Source organism: Mixophyes fleayi, chromosome 2 (genome assembly GCF_038048845.1).
Source record: "Mixophyes fleayi isolate aMixFle1 chromosome 2, aMixFle1.hap1, whole genome shotgun sequence".
In the NCBI taxonomy this organism is placed as follows: Eukaryota; Metazoa; Chordata; class Amphibia; order Anura; family Limnodynastidae; genus Mixophyes; species Mixophyes fleayi.
In genome coordinates, this window is record NC_134403.1 from 53590561 (window position 1) to 53612952 (window position 22392).

A 22392-nucleotide genomic window follows, 5' to 3' on the forward strand; every position below is an offset into this window, starting at 1 on the left:
ATTGGCAATGCAGCCATCGTCTTTGGATGTATATTACACCCTACACTTGTAGTTAAATATGTAAAGAAATGGAAAAAGGCAGTTTGCTTTCTGTCTCTATAGGCCCCCCTCCACTTGTTGAAAATACAAAAAAATTCAGCCATTATAGACTGTACAATATTAAGAGAAATGGACAAAGCGAGGTTGGGGTCACTCTGTCTATGACACCCTACCCTTAAAGAGAAATTGCCCAAACAGCAGCCTTTCAAGACGGTACGTAATATGGAAATGCCACAAGTCCCTTTCCTCTTTGGGGGTTGATTGCACCCTACACTTACATAGAAAGTTTTAAAAAGATGTTATCATCATCATCTTCAGCTTCATCCTCACCCTCATCAGTGTGTACGTCATCATCACAGACTATCAATTCATCGCCGCTTGAATCCGCCATTAGAGAACAGTCAGTGCTTGAATGTCTTTGATGGTGAAGGCCTTCCTCGTGGAAGATGTAGTTCATTTTTATAAACATCATTTTCTCCAAATTTTTTGGAAGTAACCTTCTACGGCGATCACTGACTAAGTTCCCGGCTGTACTGAATACTCGTTCAGAGTACACACTGGAGGGTGGGCAGCTTAGGTATTGCAAAGCAAGTTTGTACATGGGTTTCCAAATGGCCTGCTTTTCCTCCCAGTAAGGAAAGGGACTGTCTGACATTTCCATATCAATTACCTCTTGAAAATAATCCTCCACCATCCTTTGCATGTTTATACTCGTATTGGACGGAGTTATGGGCAAGGTGAAACATTTTTTAGGAAAATTCTTCAAACCAGCCCAGATGTTAAATTGTTCTGGTCTGCCCTCTGCGTCTTCCCTGCTTCTTTTTGGGAAATTTAGTTTTTTACGAGCATCAGCAGCTTGAGAAAGTGAAGGAGGACATGTCGTCAAGCCGAGGCCCAGTTTAGCGGCCAACTTGCTGAGCAATAGCTCCTTGCAAAAGTTCACATCTCGCTCATTTACAAGTAAAGACTCAATATAGGTCTTAAACCTTGGATCAAGCACAGTGGCCAAAACGTACTGATCCGAGTTCAAGATCTTAATAACTCGAGGATCATTGTGAAGTGAATTAAGTACTTGATTGACAAGGCCAACATACTTTGCTGAATTGCTTTCTTTCAGCTCCTCCTTCAGTTTCTCAAGCTGCTTTTCCAATAGTCTAATTAAAGGAATGACTTGGCTCAACCTAGCAGAGTCTGCACTCACCTCACACGTCACAACTTCAAATGGTTTCAGCACCTTGCACAGCACTGAAAGGATTCCCCACTGTGCAAGAGTGAAATACATCCCCCCTTCTTTCCCAATGTCATGGCTTGTGCAATATGCTTGGATGGCTTTGCGCTGTTCCTCCATCCTCTGAAGCATGTACAGGGTGGAATTCCACCTAGTTACCACCTCTTGCTTAAGTTGGTGGCAGGGCAAGTTAAACTGCTCTTGGAGCTGCTGTAATCTCCTACATGCTGTGGCTGAATGCCTGAAATTGCCTGAAATTTTACGGGCCACCGAAAGCATCTCCTGCACCTCACGGTTATTTCGTAGGAAGCTCTGCACCACCAAGTTGATGGTGTGAGCAAAACAGGGAATGTGTTGGAAATTACCCAGCTGTAATGCTCGCACTATATTGTTGGCGTTATCAGAAATGACCTATCCTGGGGAGAGTCCAAGTGGTATAAGCTATGTATCAATCACATCTCTTAGTTTGCATAACAAATTGTCAGCTATATGCATGTTAGTGAAGCCGGTGATACAAAGAGTGGCCTGCCTGTGACAAATGTTATGTAGTGGTGTACATGCTGCTGCTGTTCCTGCTGGTGAAGGTGAATGACCCACCCAGTGGGCTGTCACAGTCATATAGTCTTTGGATTGCCCACTTCCACTTGTCCACATATCTGTGGTTAAGTGTACAGTGGGCAGAATTGCATTTTTCAGCGCAATCTCTACATTTTTACACACTTTTTGGTATAGTTGTGGAATTGCTTTACGGGAGAAATGGTGTCGCGATGGAACTCTGTAACGCGGACACAAAACCTCAATTAACTGTGAAAAACCAGCTGCGTTTATTGTGGAGATTGGACGCAGATCTAACACTCACATTGCAGCCATGGCGTCTGTGATTCGCTTGGCGACTGGGTGACTGCTGTCATATTTGCTTCCCCTCGCAAATGATTGTTTCACAGTTAATTGCTGAAATGTAGGACTGCTCATTTTCTTGACCTGCCTCTGGGATGACGATTCACCCCCAGCAGCAGCAACAGCAGCATCAGTGGGACTAACGCTTTCTTCAGAGGAATCAATAATAGTGCAGGAGTCATCCAGCCTTAATAAGTGGGATGCCGGGCTAACTCCGAGCGCTACTGAGGATATTGATGAGGATGGTGTGGTGGGTGTATTTTGTAGCCGTCGGGATGTTGGTGACCGGAGGGTCTTAGCTGATGATGGAGTGCTTGTAATTTTTTGGGAAGAACTTTCAGCTTTTCCCAACACTTTGCCATGAACTCTCGTTAAATGGCATAACATAGACGAGGTTCCAAGATGGTTAAGGTCCCTCCCTCAACTGACTGTGGCAGCACAGTGGCCTAGTGGTTAGCACTTCTGCCTCACAGCACTGGGGTCATGAGTTCGATTCCCAACCATGGCCTAATCTGTGTGGAGTTTGTATGTTCTCCCTGTGTTTGCGTGGGTTTCCTCCGGGTGCTCCGGTTTCCTCCCACACTCCAAAAAACATACTTGTAGGTTAATTGGCTGCTATCAAAATTGACCCTAGTCTCTCCTTCCCTGTCTGTCTGTCTGTCTGTCTTTGTGTGAGTGTGTGTCTATATAAGGGAATTTAGACTGTAAGCTCCAATGGGGCAGGGACTGATGTGAATGAGTTCTCTGTACAGCGCTGCGGAATTAGTGGCGCTATATAAATAAATGGTGATGATGATGATGATGATGATGACATACACTACAAATGGCTATACAATTGTTGTCTGGATTTGGGTAGAAATAATTCCACACATAAGAAGTGGATTTTTTTGTTTTATGCCCAGGCATGACAATGGCCTTTTTCTTTTCACGTGCCAGAACTGCTGCCATTGGTGCAGGACTTACACAAACAACCTCAAGCTCATCAACATCCTCATTAGCGTCCTCGTCGCCTACACAAATCTCCCCCTCATCCTCTTCTAATTCCAAAGTGGCATCCTCAATTTGTGTATCACCGGATACACTCGGGCTATTAAGGCACACATCAGCAGAATGCTCACGATTAGACATCCCACTGTTGGATGAACTCTTCACAGGGATTGGTGTCATTTGTGAATCAAAGCAAACATTATCCTCTAATGCCTTACTGTTATCTTGCAGCTCGGCTTTGACGCGTAACAGTAGTTGTGCACCACTTGTAGGCTCAGTAACTTTTTGGGATCTGCCACTAATAGACAAAAGTGAAGGCCTCATTCTCTCTTTGCCACTGCGTGTGTAGAATGGCATGTTGGCAATTTTTTTTTCATCTGCACTTTTGATCAGTTACACTTCTTTTTCGCTTCAACACAGTAATTTTTTTTTTGGTGTGTGATTTTTGGACTGATTTCGAAACACTGTGTAGTTTGACATCGCCTTGCCCAGATGACGTACTGGGAACACTACCATCAGGACTGATGACAGAACCTGGTTGCTCATTCTGATCATATGTGGACTGCTTTGAATCCATTCTGAGCCCAAAGCACTTGTAGTGCTAAAAATTATTTAGTAGATACTGCTGACAAATATGACTTTTGACAGCCAGAAATATTTATGCACAATTATGGGGGACACCCCAAAAGCACTGGGGAGTGCTAAAAATTATTTGGTAGATACTGCTGACAGATAGTAATTTTGACAGCCAGAAATATTTAGGCAAAATAATGGGGGACACCCAAAAAGCACTTTGAGTGCCAAATATTGAAAAAAAACAACTCCTCTATCCTCCTCTCTTCTCTAGCGATTTTTGTTAGCACAATTGGAATCAGAATATTGTATTCTCTGTCCCTGCTCTAATCAGCCTGTGATACACCCTTCTCTCTCCCGCTGTCAAATGGCGATGGATTGCTGTGGAGGCGTGTATTTATAATCTTCAGGTATCGCGAGAACCGAGCCCCGAGATCCGACGACGTCACAATGACGTTCGGCCTCGATTTGGATTCGGAGCGGGCGGGAGAATACCGAGCATACTTGGCTCGGTACTCGGATGCCCATAGTTCGGGTGGGTTCAGTTCTCGGGGAACCGAGCCCGCCCATCTCTAGTATAAGTACACTCGGCTATACAGTACTTGCTATTTGCAGGACTGTATAGTCATCCCTTACTTCCATGTCTCAAAAATAAACAAAGTATACACAGCCCTTATATTAGTAAGTAGTAGCTCTAGCTGAATAGTAAGCACAGTGTAGGTCATTAATAAAGTGCAAAAACAGCAGCTATCCAGAGCACAAGCAGCTGTGGACCAGCCATGTGCCACGTGTTTGCTCAAGTGCACCCAGATTTTCCGCTGCGTCCTAAAGGTGTGCACAGGCAGAGAAGAGGTGTGAATGCACTCCTACTAAAGTATGACGTAGGCACACTGTGTGCTGGGTTATGTGGTGCAGAACCGAGACAAGATTTTGTTTCACAGAACAAGAGTAAAGAGGTAAAGGGGTGGTGAGGACACATTTCCTATGATGTACATGGCCATTCCCACCCCACTAAAGGACTTGCTGGGGATCATGTCTCATCCTATAATTGTAATGAAATAAAACAATTCCCATGCCCAGTGTAAATAAAATATTTTAAAAATGAGCATGGTAACCCCACCCCAACCTGAACCTGAACCAGACAGTGCTAGAAGACCTGGGCTGCTCTTCAATCTACCACATACTTGCCTACTTTCAGGCACTGCAGTCCGGGAGAGGGGCGTGCCTAGAGAGCAGGAGGGGACGGGGTGCGGTCAATCACATCAATCTGCGAATCGTGTTATTTTGGCCAGGGAATTGCAGGATGCGGGAGCCTTGCCTGCTCCCCCGGGAGTCCGGCAGACTGACCCGAATTTCGGAAGTCTCCTGGACATTACGGGAGAGTTGGCAAGTATGCTCTACCAGGGAGACCATGAGTACGGGGTCTCCCTGCCAAAGCGAGAACCAGCCCCACGGCAGGCAGGGACTGCGTGACAAAGAGAAAACAATGGGCACACACCATATACCCTGACAATAATGATAAAAATTATATTAAAAAAACAAACCAGTGCTCTTAAACGTATAACTGAATCCCTGAAATAAAGTAAAGGTATAAACCCAAACAAGAACTCTAAGTAGTTTAACTGACTATTAACTATGTTATAAAATACATTATAGAGAGCAATTTATTCACAAATAAAAATGTATAAAAATAATAGCAATAAAAATTAAGATGAACAAGCAATGTAAATAAAAAGCAGGGAAGTGCTGGCCATTTATATAAGTGACTTAATTTACGTAAAAAGCTTAATATGGACCCTAAAAATACCCACCCTGACCATACCCTGACCTGCAATACAATAATGAACACATAGGAGAACAAATAGTCAAGCGCCTGGTGATAGTAGCTTCAGAGATAATTGCGGGACAAATGTCCTTCTAACCTTATGATAAATGAACCCGCAAAAAGTCTAGTCTCCAAATCTTAGGCCACTGATCAATAGATATATTGATTTATATTTATTTGTGAATAAATTGCTCTTTTACAACATAGTTAATTGCATTATTGATTTTTATTAAGGTTGGTTAACCTATTTAGAGCTCCTTGTTTTGGTTGATGCTTGTAGTCTGGGACTGAGCGGTGAGATTGTAAAGCACTATCTGTGCATAATTTATATTGCTCCAGTGGTCTCTGTATCCATGAGACGGGAAACCTGTTATGGAGGAACGAAGAGTCTGCACTCTTGGACTGAGCGCACCAGAGCAGTGAGATCGCAAAGCACTATGTCTGCATAATTTACTCTTCTCCACAGGGCTTCCTATGATGAATTTGTTTAAACTTTTAATAAATATTGGGACAATGCAAGTGTCTTAACAAGAGGATATAAGTGAAAGTCAAGATTTATACATCAATGCTGGATGCAGGAGACCACTTGAATATAAAGCCAATCTTTGTTTATTATAGCTTAGAGCCTTGTATTATTATTATTATTATTATTATTATTATTATTATCATAGAATTGTAAGGTGCCACAGTGTTCTGCAGCGCCGTACATTAGGGAAGACAGGGCATACATAAACACGGACATACATAAAACAAGGACACACAAGGCAGACAAAATAGACGCATACATGAAAACAAAGGTTATGGAGGACCTTGCTCATTAGAGAATTTCCATTCTAAGTGGAAGAGGGCACAGCTGAAACAAAAGGAGCGAGTGTGGCTTAGAGCGGAGATTGGGACAGCTGTGAGGGTGGATTAGTGTGAATAATATCATCAGGGATAAGGTAAGCTTTAAAAAGGAAATAGGTTTTTAGAGAACGTCTAAAGATTTGAAGTTCTGCAGGCGCGAGTGAGAGTTACCAGAGACGAGACAAGGTGCAGGTCAGAGGTAGACCTAAGAGGGCGGGAGGGAGAATATTTTGATATGAGATTTGAAATTTATTAGGGGATTTGTAGGTAAGGGTGAGTAATTTGAATTGGATTCTGGAAGACATAGGAAGTCAGTGTAGGGATTTGCAAAGTGGTACAGAAGATGCGGAGCAGTGAGAGAGAAAGATAAGTCTTGCAGCAGCATTTAGGATGAATTGAAGTGTGGATATATGGGTGTCAGAAATGCCAGATAGCAGGAAGTTGTAGTAGACAAGATGGGAGATGATGAGAGAATTGATAAGAGTTTTGTTACCATGTTGAGTAAAAAAAGGGCGTATTCTGGCAATGTTTTTAAGGCGGAATCGACAGGACTGGGAGAGTCTGGATGTGAGGAATAAAGCAGAGGGCGGAGTCAAGTGTTACATTAAGGCAGCAGGCTTGGGAGACTGAGGAAATTGTGGTGTTATTGACAGTGATGGGAGATTTAAGGGAGGTGGTGATTCTGGCAGGAGGGAAGATAATAAGCTCTGTTTCGGATATGTTGAACTTTAGGTGGTGTTGGGACATCCATGTGGAGATAGCTGAAAGATAGTTGTTTATATGAGATAGTACAGAAGGGTGGAGGTCAAGGGAAGAGATATAGATTTGGGTGTCATCATCGTGGAGGTGGTACTGGAGGCCGAATGAGCATGATAAATGTAAGGGCAAAGAACAGAGCCTTGTGGGACCCCAAAAGATAGTGGGAGTGGAGGAGAAGATGTGCCAGAGGTAGAAACGCTAAAGGTGCGGTTTTATAGGTAAGAAGTGAACCAGGCGAGAACTGTGTAAAGAAGGTCAATGCAGAATAGGGTGCTCAACAGTGTCAAAAGTAGCAGAGAGTTCCAGGAGAATGAATATGGACAAATGATCCTTAGACTTTGCAGTGAGTAGATCTTCGATCACTTTTGTGAGAGCTGTTTCAGTGGAATGTTGGGGACGGAAGCGTTGAGAATGGAATTAGAGGAGAGAAAGTGAGACAGGCGTTTGTACACTAATCTCTCAACTTGTTTGGAGGCAAAGAGGAGTAGAGAAATAGGGTGGTAGTTGGAGAGAGAGGCTGGATGGAGAGATGGTTTTGTTAGAATAGGTGAGATGAGCGCATGTTTGAAGGAGGGTGGAAATGTGCTCGTGGAAAGAGACAGGTTGATGAGGTGAGCTAGAGGTTGGCATGCAGTGGAGGAGAGAGAGTAGAAAAGTTGGGAATAGGGTTGAGGGGACAGGTTCTAGGATGAGATGATGACATGAGTATAGAGACTTCTTCAGTTACTGGAGAGAATGAATTAAGGGTGGGTTGAGGAGTGTAGGTAAAGGTGGGTAGAGTGGGTGAAGTGTGTGGAATTTGGCATGAAAAAATATCTTGTCAAATGGTGTCGATTTTGTCTTTGCAGCAACTCATACCTGAACTTTTTGACCTGCATACGATACCGTCAGGACACTGTTGCAAAGATGTGGGAGGAGCTTCCGCTACCTGTAGTATAGTGAGAGGTAATTCTCTCACTTCTTACCACACTACAGTGTAATGACAGTTACCATATCTGAACATTTACATTTTGGAGAACTTTACCTTTGTTAACATCTTTTGGGCAATTTTTAGGACTTAGATGAATTCTACGAAACTGTAAACACTGCTCAAACCAGCCAGTGCTAACCCGATGCACCCATTGTCCAGCCAAATTGTGTGGTCTGTGTGCACAGATTACATGTGTGTGTGCATAAACACATAAAATGCTAAAACAGCTGTCATAAATGTATAAATGTGGCTTTTGTACTGAACTGCACTCCATTTGCTCATTATAAATGGCCACTATAATAGGCTAACATATACAATGGGCGCACCTACCGCTGGTAAGCATAGTATTGAAGGGGCATTAGTGGAACATACGTCTGTTCCACTAAGTAATGCCCTGTCTCCGAAATAGGACAGAAGTCCTGATACGCGGGACATTGGCACAATTCACTCAAAACAGGACACTTCCGAATTAATCAGGAGAGTTGGGAGTTCATAAGATTCTCAGGTGCCATTGTAACATTACAAACCAGCGGCTGTGGATCTTGAAACTGTTTTTACAGGAAAACACATTGATACGCGTAACAAGATGGAGTAGCTGACGGAGTTATTTGTTCACAGAGAACGCCTTAACTTGATGGTTTTTTTTACGAAATGTAATTTTTTTAACAATAGTTAATGACCTCATATTTAAAAAAGTACATAAAGAAATGTTTTCCATGATTCCACAAATGAGTGCTTTATGTACCAGGACTATTTAACTAAGTAATGCACAAAGTAAAATGAAAAATAAAGTGATGTTTTGTTTATTTGTAAACAATTGTATTTATTTTTCTACAGACAACGCCAACATTCCTGCAAGAAGTGACAGGATCATTGTTCAAGTTGGCCACACGCATTGGCATCTAATTTGATGAATCCTTCCATTTGGCTGTCAGTCAGAGTGGTCAGATCGCTTTCTGTGCTACTGAGGCCTGATAGGGCATTATAAGATGACTACACACCAGCCAATATTTGCATCTTATTCTTTTCACTAGGACTATTTCTGATATTACAGACATTATGGGTGCTCACACGCTACAGTATAAGGCTAACAGCATAATATCAGGTGTGATACCGCAGCTTTGTGGTCAGCTGACTGTCACTGTCAACTAAATAAATGTTATGTTTTAAAAGCACAGATGTGATTCTATATGTGACTAACCCATCTACTTACTTTTTGACATTGTAATTAATATTATAATGTAATATTATAATTAATATTATAATGTCACAAAGTAATCAGTGGGCGGTAACATAATATTTTTCAGGGGGCTTTTCAACCAGTCCTTTGTCCCACAAGGGACCTAAACAGAACCTTAGCAGAGAAGTATCACATTAGGAGATCAGACTTCCAGCACAGGCCATACAGTAGGTCACACTTGCCAACTCTTCCTGAATGTCAGGGAGACTCCCTGAAATAGGGGTGATCTCCCTCACTCCCTGAAGAGTCTGGCATTCTCCCTGATGCTGAGCCAGTACAAGATGTGTTTGGCATCTCCATCTGTGGCATAATGACATTGTTCAGAAATTGAGTCCTATGTCTATGTGTTGATGCCTATGGAGGTGGCCATTTTCATGGAGACCAAGATTTAATCAAAGACTGACAGGTAAGACAACATGACTTCAGCAATGGAGACAGAAATGTAAAAGACACTTCAGTCTCTAGAGATTCATTAGCTTATTTTCTTTAACGCATAGATGCCTATTCTCCCGGAATGTCCAGGAAACTCCTGCATTTCTGGGAGACCTCCTGGGCTCCTGGGAGTGCAGGGCAACCTCCCAGTTCTCGCCCCCGCAATAGATAAGTGATGGGGCGGGGCTTAATGACGCAAATATTACACCATCTTAGCCCCACCCTCTGCTGTAATTGGCCAAAAATTGTGACAATCGTTTAGGGGGCGGGGCCAAAATAATGTGATTTGTCAAACCACTCTCCCGCACTCCCACCTCCCCTGGGATCTCCCTGAAGCCAAAGAGGAAAAATTGGCAAGTATGCAGTAGGTTAGCTGATTAGTCAAGGTGATGACACATTGCGACCAATCACAGACTAACCTGCTACATAAAATGTATAAATGCAATGTGCTCACTCTCTGACATTAGAATCACTAGTCACTAGTCATTAGAATCACTCACCAGCTGCTCAGTACGGTCATAGACATACGAAAGCTTATAGTCACATCTGAGTAATGCATGCTGTCTATGTCTGCTTTCTATAACATCCCTGCCTTGGGCATAGGGATCAATAAAAGCTATTTAAGGACTATTACAGTGTCTATACTCTAATACAGCAGTACTATTGTAATGTAAGTGATACCTTCCTATTCAGACAGGGGGTCTCACCTTACCATAGCTATAAAAAGGGGTTGCAAGGCAGATCTCAGGGTACCTAATAAAGTGTGTTAAAATATATGGGCACAAGTTACTTTGTTCACTTTTACATGCTTAACAGAACTATTTACATGGAGAGTGAGTTATGTGCAGGTGCAGTGTCCTCAGCTTACCGCACACGTGTTCTATAAGGGTCCTTTCAAATGTGCATGAAAATATGTGGATTTAGCCTAAATTCGAGCTTTATGAATATGTGTGTGCGTATGTGTGAATGTGCTGATGTGCATATTTAGCTATTACTCTGGAGTGGTAAGTGCCCAAATAATCCTTTTGCATCTTAAAAAAATGTGTCATGTATACGCAAAAAAATAAACTAGGGATCATAACATCATAACAAATGTGCATGTTTTACAACAGACATTTTCATACATGCGTGAAAGGGCTCTGAGACACAGGACACAGTAACCTGATAGATGTATCCTCCACTGTAGTGGCCTTGTGCATCAGCTTGTACAGGAGGCTGATGCTGGGGAGGGGGTGAGTCTGGCTCTGAGTTACCTTCCTATCAATCCTTTGTATGTGTGCAGGGGCCAACGCAGGATTCGTAGAGGAGGGTTTCCACACCACGTCGTCAGTGGGCGTAACAAGCATGTATGGGGGCGTGGCTATAATTTTAGACAGTGCTTAGCTGCTCTCCAAATATCCCCATAATATATATGGGCAACGCTGTGTGCACTACTGTTAGGTTTTCAAACAAAGCCATGTGAAGCGGGGGCAGGGTCCAGCCACCTCAAGTATACAGTGCCCCAGGCTTGGGGGGGGGGGGGGGGGGGGTTTCCAGGCACTAGGACCTCCCCTCTGTTTGCCTATGGTGTGGACAGATACCACGGCGGCTGTCACCAGGTGTAACACTTTGACAAACTGAAGTTCTAGATGTTAGATTTTCATGTTAAACTGACGGAAATATACTCACAGCCACTTATACAATTTGTTTTTAGACAGCCCGTGTCTAACACTACAGCACAGGGTCAGATAAACTCTCAATCAAAAATATCACCAATCCTGGACATCTCCTGCTCCAATCAGAGCCATGCATGACCTCATGTGGCAAAAGCACAAATTTACCACCTCAGGGCAAAATAGAACTAAGGCAGGTATACAAAAGGAAGCATGTGCACAACACCAACACATACACGAGTCATCCGGGCATAGGTAGACTACATAAGAACGATGATCCCTACATTATATCATACTTGTCCACTCTCCAGTAATGTCTGAGAGAGAATTTTCAGGGGAGTTCTCCCAGAGTCTCGGGAGAGAAGGTCACCCGACCAGATCCCACCTCTCCTACTTGTAAATAGGGTGGGGCTCAAGACCCTCGTCAGGCGGATTCTGATTACGTGATTCATGCTAATTAGACACCCCACTGCGCAAATACATGACAAAGTAATTGCACGGGGGGGGGGGGGAAGGGTTGGGATGACATAAATCACGTTGTCACGTCCCCTGTACTTGCCCTTTATACCTCCACTCTTGGATGTGGGGATGGGTGGGCATATACAATGCACATCTTATATCTACTTGACCTGTCCATGCCGACCCACCCCCTCTGCTTTCAAACTTCACCTTCCCTCCGGGATATCTTAGACCAGTGTGTCTCAACTCCAGTCCTCAGGACCCACTAACAGTGCAGGATTGCCAGGTGACCAGTGAGAAAATTATACCACCTGCTGCACTGTGTCAGTCAGTAATGAATACACCTGTGCTCCAGCAAGGAGATATGGAAAACATGTACTGCTAGGGGGTCCTGAGGACTGGAGTTGAGAAACACTGTCTTAGACGGTATGAATAAAATGTTGGCAAGTATGATTAAAACATTACAAAATATTGCTTACAGCATCACAAAACATTATACCTACTACATAGTCAATTGAATGGTGAGAAAATGAAAATATGCAAAATTATGAGAAATCTGACACATTTCCTGTGTAAATATAATAATATTTACATAGGACCAGTCTAAATGTTATGATAGATGAGTGCCCAGTTTTTTTCTGTTTCCAAGAATAGGATTCACCGCCTTGTGAGCTGAATTGGTATTTCTAAAATAAATAAGTCTATTTTTATCAGTGGCATTAACCGTGCATGGTGTTTTGTCTTTTACAGTCAGAGAGCAGAGGTCATGGCCCCAATCAATACACACGCATCAAACTGTCAGGTACTAAGTGTTCTCATCTTTATATTTATATATCATTACCCTAAATTAAAATTTTTTGCTTTTTACAATAAGTCTCCCAATTGTAAAGTGCTACAGAATTTGCTGCCACTTTATAAGTATATGTTGATGATGATTCACAAACTGTAAAATATGCGCACACACAATGATTCGTTATGTGTACATTTTAGTGTGTGCGTTTCAATGTAAAAGTAGGTACACGATAATTCCACACTTAGCAAGGAACACCCTCGATCCACTTAACTTTTCCCATCGATCTGTGCACCCACAGATGCCACCATTTTAGCGGGTAAATCCAAGCACTTCCCTGTATAGGTTCTGCAAAAGTATCACAAAACACCATTTACTGTATGGTTTAACACGTTCTTAAATCATCCGTAATTTTTAGTTCTGTTAAAAAATAAAAAAAGAAAGAAAGAAATAAGGGGTATATTTATCAATCCTTCTAAACAGGAAGAGTGGATGTGCTGCCCATCAGTAACCAATCAGATTCTAGCTACCATATATTTAGTACATTCTAGAAAATGACAGCTAGAATCTGATTGGTTGCTATAGGCAACATCTCCACTTTTCCTTTTGAAAAGGTTTTATAACTCTACCCCTAAGACTACCAATAGGAAAATATTCTAGACAAGTGGCCACATATTCCTGGAAACCAAACTTAATTGATTATAATCTAAACAGAGTTCCATTTAGCGTGCTGGCTGCTACTTGTGGGCATCCAGCCCAGGTCCTCTGCTCACTGAAGCTGCTACTGAGCTGTTTGACAGAGGGTTAAGAAGAGCCACAATCCCTAGAGGAATGTCAAATTGGCAGTAACAAACGCAAATCACCCTAATAGAGATAAACATTACCAGCACACAAAGAAAAGTTGTTGGTCTCTTAATACTAGGCACGTCAATGTCACCTTCCAGCCATATAGGGAGGCAGAGAATCCCTACGGATTTTAATTATAGTATCGGCATATGAGAAAACAGTGTGGGCAGTGTATCTCTATTATTGTATAGACTATAAACATTATTTTTTAAATAATTACTTTTTGAAACAAACCATCTGCTGCAATCTCCTTTAATACATTCCTCCATCGGACATTAGTGTGTGGAAAGTGTAAGTCTTGGTTTGGCTACTCTTACCAAACAGATTGACATTGAGAGGAACAGAGCTAAACAACTACAATTAAAATAGTGAGCAAAGAAACCCAGCTGATCTTGTAACTCACTGGACCACAAACGGGGAAAGAGTTCATATGATGGTAAGTAGAACAGGTACCATATTAGAACACTCACATGGTTCCTGATGCCTGCAGAAGATGAAACTAGCGAAGCCTAGGTCGAGCTGTTTTGCATATCTAGGGGAGGAAAAATTTATTTTATTGTGGGTGGATCATATATGCCCAAATGTCCTGAATAGCATTATGGAAACATTAAGAAACAAACAAACTAAAGTTTGCGTCCATGGGCATTAGTTGTAGACAGGGATAGGTGAGAAAGAACATATCCTACTTTCCCAGTTCCTGTTCTGTCATTCGCTCTCCAAAAAGATCAACGTTCTCTTCTGTCCATCTTGCATTTAAGGAATGTCACAGCTTGTGGAAAACTAGTTATAATGGGCACATATAGCTCAGTCCTAGGGGTATATTTACTAAATTGCGGGTTTGAAAAAAATGGAGATGTTACCTCTAGCAACCAATCTAGCTGTCATTTTGTACAATGTACTAAATAAATGACAGCTAGAATCTGTTTGGTTGCTATAGGCAAGATCTCCACTTTTCAAACCTACAGTTTAGTAAATATACCCCATTAAAGTTAAAAGGAAAACATTTGTACAGGATGCAATCCTTCCATGTATAGCTGTAGTTCTGCACGTAAAAATCACACCTGATTGTCCAAACAAATAAATGGAGAGATAGGAAAGTGCTTTATCTCGCTATTACTATGTTCTACTCGTGATTTGTCAGTCATGTAATGCAATGTAATCGTGTAATGCAAAGGACTAGTGGCTGCATTCCAGGCTTGTCTGGATCCCAACAGATTAAACTCCATCAACGAAAATGGTTGCTCCATAGTGCACACACCAACACTGCTAATGTTTATATGTATGCAGGTTTTAATAAGGTCACAGCCTTCATGAGCTATCAGTGTGCATTTGGCTCTTTTATATGAATTTGAATAAACATTCTGGATTAGATATGCTGATTCCTCCCATTCCTTTTAAGTCTAAGATTGTGTACGACAGGAAAAGACTCCAACTCAAAACATGGATTAGCAAATTAGCTCTGTTGACCATGTACAGCAAGTGAGGTTGGTACATGGGATGAACAATACATGACTGCATATAGACTCCTACCTGGGATGGGTTTATTATCACAGGGACATGTCATCAAATCACCATGTTACATCTGTTATTGTCAGACTTGGACAGAGATTTTTAGCACCTGGAGGTAAATGTATCAAGCTGCGAGTTTCCGGTAGGTTTGAAAAGTTCAGATGTTGCCTATAGCAACCAGTCAGACTCTAGTTATCATTTATTTAGCACATTCTACAAAATGACAGCTAGAATCTGATTGGTTGCTATAGGCAACATCTCCACTTTTCAAACCGCCGGAAACCCGCAACTTGATACATTTACCCTCTGATCTACAATGTTATATGCTCATCTACATCTATGCAATAAACGTCATGCATCTGATTGCTTCCATTAACTGCATATTAAAAAGAAAATATCACGGTTGATGACAGATGTTCACTCTTGAAGCTGCTTGCAGGATATACTGGAATACTAGAATAATTTATTATCAGTCTATTTGACAAGAGGTCTCTGCGTTCAACCAGCAGCTAAATGCAGCTTAACCACACAGTACCACAAACACTGTGGGTATGTAGCATTAAGCACCTGCTCTTCCAACACTCCTCCTGACCGTAAGCCCCTAAATCCTAACGCTCACTCCCTCCAAATACACATTTCTGCCACTCGTGCCAATATTGCAATACTTTGCGTTACTGCTGACTTCAGTCAAGTTTGACAATTGCAAAATTGTTAAAGCATTAAGATATTTCATATTCGTTCTTTCTCAAAAAAGAAAAAGAGCTTCAGTGCCTATGAAATCTTGTTATCTTTGCACAAATATGAATGATAAGACGAGTTGGAGAAACTAAGGAGTATATTTACTAAACGGCAGGGTTTGAAAAAGTAGAGATTTTGCCTATAGCAACCAATCAGATTCTAGCTGTCATTTTGTAGAATGTACTAAATAAATGATAACTAGAATCTGATTGGTTGCTATAGGCAACATCTATAATTTTTCAAACCCTCAGGTTAGTATCTATACCCTTAAAGAGTCTATTTATCAAACTCCATAGAAAAAGGCTATCACAGGACTTCACTTAATTTATCAGGGGGTTAACACAAGGGAATTATCCATTTACCACAGGTTACCGAAGTCCCATAGACCTGTATGGGCATTGTGATCTGACCTTATTTATCAAGTGGAAAAAAGTTTTTCTCTGCCAACCCTTAAAACCTGCTGCTACCTTAGGATGGCATTAAGCACCTGACCAGTCAGCCCCAGCCGCAGAGCATAGAGATCAGAGGAGCAGGAGCTTCTCTTGATTACTTGTCGGCAGCTCTTCATCCTCATAACTGGAAGAGCTGCCATATACACAGCGCATTGCTTGTGACGAGGTGAGAAGTGGGGGCATTCCAGGGAAATAGTTCATTTGTTTCAGATAGAGTTTTATTCAAACTACAGTAGATTATGATGTGACTTTTGTATGTTAAACAACATATCTGTAAATATACCTAAGGCATAGTACTTACTGAAAATGTCTTATGCCATCTCATGCGTATTACACCCTCTGCCATATCTACAGCCCTTCTATCTTCTTCTATCACAGTGGAAGGGGCTTTTCATGGTTATGGTAAAAGATGTGAGGAATAATAAATAACTGTAGTACATCATTATGTATTGCTGCGATACAGAGTGATCATTCCCGCAGCCCACTTGCCACCAATGATAAATAGACCCTAAGGCGGGGCAAACGCAGGATTTGTAGAGGGGCGCTTCCACACCATACCGCCAGAGGGCGTGGCCAGCAGGCATGGGGGCGTGGCTATAATTTTAGACAGAGCTTGGCTGCTCTCCAACTCTTCCTATCCCCATAATATACATGGGCAATGCTGCACTACTGTTAGGTGCACGCAGCTCTCCCTTTTCAAGCAGAGCTGTGTGAAGCGGGAGCAGGGTCCAGCCACCTCAATTATACAGTATCCCAGGCTTGGAGGGGGGTTTCCAGGCACTGGGAAATCCATCCCTAGGTTTGCCTATGTAAGGGGCCCATTTAGCAATAAGTTTTTACATAAATGTAGTCGCATTTTTTAAATATAGTTGAAATTCATTAACAGGGCATCTTCGAGCTTAAAAAGCTGTCCCCAAGGATGTCTATGGGGACTGCTATTTAACGCAATTTTACAAGAAAATCAAAGATTTTCAGATTTTGTGCCTGAAGCTGGCGCTCGCATTGAAGCCTATGGGGAGAACATTGCAGCAGAGGGACCTTTGAATACCTCACTGTATCTACCTGATCTCCCCTCCAGCCACTATCGCAGAGGTGGTCACTGTGCGATAGTGACCATAGAGGACATAAGAGACAGGTCTTCTCAGGAACAGAAGTTTTCCGTGATTGCTGCTCCAAAACAAGAAAAGGAATTAAATTGATTTTGCTCAACATGCGGTTCATAATAAATATGCCCCTAAGTACTATTACATAACACTACTTATTTTTCACTTATTGTAAAATTGTGAGAACTGGAAGAAAACAGACTTTGATAACGTTTCTATAGAAAACTCCCCCATATTTATGTTACAGGAGACACCTGTGGAACAATGCTGAGTACATTTTATATTATATTATCATATAAGATATAGGTGAAGCGTAGCACCACAAAGCTTGGAATACACTTATATACGGGACAGCTAACCAGGATCTGGCTTCTTTCACAGTTCATTAGTTTAATACAACAGCAGAAAGCTCACACACAGCAGATATCTCTGGGCAGAGTCCCATATTTGTATGGCCGAGGTCACATTAAACTGCTGTTATTGGCAGTGGTAGAAACACAATCCTATGTTTAGATCAGCCGTTTAATTTAAATGATCCGTAATTGTCATCACTATAACTATAGAGGGGTAAGAATGAGGCCATGTGATAGAGACTATGGACAGGGCTATATTTACCCAACAGAAAAACTGGGCACATAACCAGGACAACACAGAAATGGTTTATTATTTATCTTTTGCTTTAGTCGCTTGATCCATGTAGTAAATATAATGGAAGAGGGGGTGTTACTGAGAGGGGTGTGTGAAGAATAGGAGATTCCTCATTTACCTAGCAGCATAGTATTGATATTCTATGTATAGGCATAATCTGCACACTCAGCCTATTGTGCGTGTGTTCTGCTGTGGAACATTCTATAAATGACACTGCTCAGTAACGGGAAGCAGTGTACTTGTTAGCAGTGCTAGGTATGGCAATACAATATCTGTCTTCATATTTTCATCAGCATTTCAGTTATAGATGTGGGGCCTGTAACTCAGCACCCAAAGCATGGTTATAAGGACCATGAGAAAGTGGGGTACACAGTCACGAGTTCAGAGTGTGTACAATCACAATACCTAGGACAACATGAACACTCAATATCGAGGTTCTTATGGAAGTTGACAGAGCCACTTGGTTGGTGTCACTGTCCTCGGGGGTGCCGAGAGGAGGGCGGAGCAGGTACAAAGTACCGGGATCCAGGCTGCCTGAGGGTTCTGGCCTGTCTGCCTAGTGGGAGGTGTCACCAACCTAATGTGGCTATATAATTGGCCCCAAGAAATTGCTGTACTGGGACCCAAAATTTCTCTTTGCAGCCCTGACTGTCATTATTTACAAAAATGAACCAATGAACACTGAGAGGCAACATAACATTGGCCCCTTGACAGCACTTTTATGGCATCAAAGAATTGAAAGTGACAAAGAATAACATACAAGGACAGCGGCACATTATGTGCTAGAAATGCAAAGATGTGATCTGTATACCATATAAAACAAATTGTCTGGGCCCTAAATATGTATAGCATACTTGCCTACTTTTGGCAAGTTGTATCCGGGAGAGGGGCGTGTCAAGAGGGTGGGGCAGGGCCAAATGTGTCATTTTGGTCCCACCCACCGTTGCAAATATGCAGTTTTGTCGCGGGGGCAGGGCCAAAATGACGCGATTCACCGCGAATCACGTCATTTCAGCCCCACAATTGCGTGATGCGGGAGACTTGCCAGCTCTCCCGGGAGTCCGTGAGACCGACCCGAATTTCGGGAGTCTCCCGGACATTCCAGGAGAGTTGGTAAGTATGATGTATAGTCAGGGGGGCCACTTTTGTCAGGAGAAACATCTTTTTTTTTTTTCAAAAACACACAATTTAATGACTATATGTTAAAAATGTTTTCATTTAACAGATTAAAAGTATGTTTATGATAAGGGACACAGGCAGTTTGTGGCAATCTGTAAAGAAAAATGTAACTACAACTTGGCCAGGGTTACAGAACCCCATTGTACGTTCAAGCTTCGCTTTGTGTGTACTTTCATGTGTGCACTTCCTTCAGCTAGAATTGGGATCGACATTCCCAGGATATAAAGCCAGCTGCAAAGGTCCTATATGTGTCATTGAGCTGATCCAGGTACCAGGCATCTCTAATGTCAGACTTAGGCCACCTTTGGCTATCCTGCTATTCTACTATGTTCTAATGGGAGGATTAATACAATGAGCACACAACACATTCAAGCTCATTTATAAGAGAAGAAATATCTGTTCTACAATAATATATAATTTACAACTATACACAAACATGGGAACAATCATATTTTTTTAATATGTGATGTAAAACTAAATGAAATTAAACATTTGACAGACGTTTTAGCTAATTAGAAAAATATGTACCTGTAGGACCTCATGTACCTTTAGGGCCCGTCTTCTCTGCCAAAGCCACCTGTGCATATGTGTGTTTTTCTTCATAGGGCGATACATGAGTGATTGCATGTAATTTGCTCTATATTTGCTGAGATGATAATTCTGATAACTGCAGCAGTGGCTGTCTCCAGAATGTAGTATAGTACAGGGGCAAGAGCGGGATTTTCAAAGCTGGGGGGATATTCTCCATCCTCCATTAACATCAGGGCCGGATTAAGGGAATGGAGGCCCCTGGGCTAAGGGGCCCTCCATTCCCCGCGAGGCCCCCAATGTGAGCTGTCCGCCGCCCCCCACCCCCCGCGAGGACCCCCCCAAGCACTTACCTGTCAGTGCAGTCCTCCGTCCCGGCGCGCTGTAAGCTCCTTACTGAGGAGATCTCGCGAGAGTTGAACTCTCGCGAGATCTCCTCAGTAAGCAGACTACAGCGCGCCGGGACGGAGGACTGCACTGACAGTACTCAGCAGCATCGATCGGGCCGGGGGCGCCCCCGCCCCCGACCGATCAATAATGCTGCTGAGGAGTTTGAAGGGCCCCCTGGATGCCCGAGGCCCCTGGGCTATAGCCCAGTTAGACCTCGGGTTAATCCGGCCCTGATTAACATACATCACAATCTTAATATTGATGTCAAACATCATCCTGCCCTGTAAATGTCCACAAATCACATTCAGCTCCAAGGAGTAGATGGACTTCGGCTGTGCCAGAAATGGTCATGGATTTCTCATATGTGTGTGCATATATATATATATATATATATATATATATATACAGGGTGATTCAAAAGTCGCAGTACACCCTTTTATTTCAAAAACTCTACAGGAAATTGGGAAACCTGAATACTCCAGTAAGGTATGGGTGACGTGGTCTATCTTTTACGGTATGTACCAAACATGGGCCCCATCTTGAAATCGGCCCAATTCCTGTAGTTTTTGAAATAAAAGGGTGTACTGCGACTTTTGAATCACCATATATATATATATATATATATATATATATATATATATCATATTCTGAAGGAGCTCCATATTTAGAGTTGTCACTGGTCTAGTCAATGAAAACTAATACACTCTAATTTTGTGCAGTTTCCCACCTCTTGGTCTAACACCACCCCCCTCTATTAGTTTTCAGGGGTAAATAGGTGGTCTGCAAAGACTATGGGGCATATTTATTAATTGTGGGGGGTTGCCTTTGCCCTGTTAATTATCATCTGTCATCGGACTTTTCGGCCCCATTTAATAAAAAAAATCATCATATCCAATAGGAGGCTGCTCACTCCTCCCCCCAAATAAAGAAAATTTTAGGTGAGAAAAGGAAGATAATGATCTTACATAACTAGTGACACTCTCAGCCAATGAGAGTACCCTGACTTCAGTCAGCAGCAAGAAGACCAAAATAAACATCATGATCAAAAAAAGTGAGAGACACTAAACTATCAACCATCTGCATCTGGCTGTATTAGAGAATAATTGCAGTGGCAGAAAATGTAAAGATGCTCTATAGGTTGTCATAAACAATTAATTGTCATAACGTATTAATATGAATGTCATATAAACAACTTAATACCTGCAAATCATTGTAGTCAACATATCAACATTTGTCCTCTTTTAAGCAAAAAAAGAAGTTACTATAGATTTCCTTTTTAATTGAATGACAATGACAAAACAAAATGTGTGCTTTTAAATCCCACTTTTGCTCCTTCCATTCATTTAGTGCATGCATTGCGCCTGAAACTAAATATATATTTAATTTGATTGTTAATCAATTATTATGTTGCAGCTTCATCTACTGTACATAAGTAATCCATTGCACTGCAAATAACGCGCTGATCCAGTGAACCACTGCAAGGACACTGCATAGGACGCGCTGGTCACATTAGTCTGCACTGAGCTCAGGAAACAAACTGGCAAACACCATTTGCAGTAAATTCATCATATTACACGCTGAGACTGCAAACACCGAAATGTCAAGTGATTATAGGGGGGGAAAAAAACAGAAAACGGCTGCAAAGGACAGGACTATGCACGATGTGTGCCCAATGACTGCATTGTGTCTGGGTGCAGGGACTGACCTGCCAGGCGCTTTTCACGGATATTTTTCCATAGCAGGTCCCAAGCTTTGGTGGTGGAGTCCTTTAACTGCTCGCTCAGAGACCTCCTCAGCAGAAATTTGGCTGATGTCCTCTTGGTTGTCATTGTAAATCCCACAGCAGCAGCAGCAGCAGCAGCATTATGGCACGTTCCTTCTGTATGCTGCAGCTAGAGAAATGAAGGTCCCAGGAAGGAGGTGTGTTACTCCAGCCGTGCCCTGTCGTGCCTTCAGCTCTCAGCACTACTTCAAGGCACAGATACATTGTTCAATGCTCTACAGAGGTCCACACTCCATCTCTTAATGACAGTTTCTCTCCACTGCTCACTTCTCCCTCTCATTGCCTCTGTGTCCCCCTCGCAACAGCCTAGCAAATTATATATATATATATTAAAAAAAAACCCAGACCAGATGTTCAGCCATGAAAGTTTCCAGTCTGATATAGAGAAGCCTTCCCTCTCTCCTTCATTTACCTTGCAACTGCAAGCCTGCCATTGGTTTATTGACTTATTCTATCTCTCCAGGCACATGAAGTAGAGGTCATGATATCAGGCTATTATTAGCTACTAACCCTTTCACT

At 42.2% G+C, this 22392-nt stretch overlaps 1 protein-coding gene across 1 annotated transcript in view; it reads right to left on the reverse strand.

Annotated features, from left to right (window-relative positions):
• Window positions 1–22142, reverse strand: part of STARD13 (StAR related lipid transfer domain containing 13) — a 147898-nt gene extending 125756 nt beyond the window's left edge. The window contains exon 1 of the mRNA XM_075198982.1: window positions 21796–22142. Coding sequence (XP_075055083.1) covers window positions 21796–21919 — 124 coding nt within the window. The 5' untranslated portion in view covers window positions 21920–22142. The remainder of the gene's footprint in view (window positions 1–21795) is intronic.
• Window positions 22143–22392: the final 250 nt, after the last annotated feature.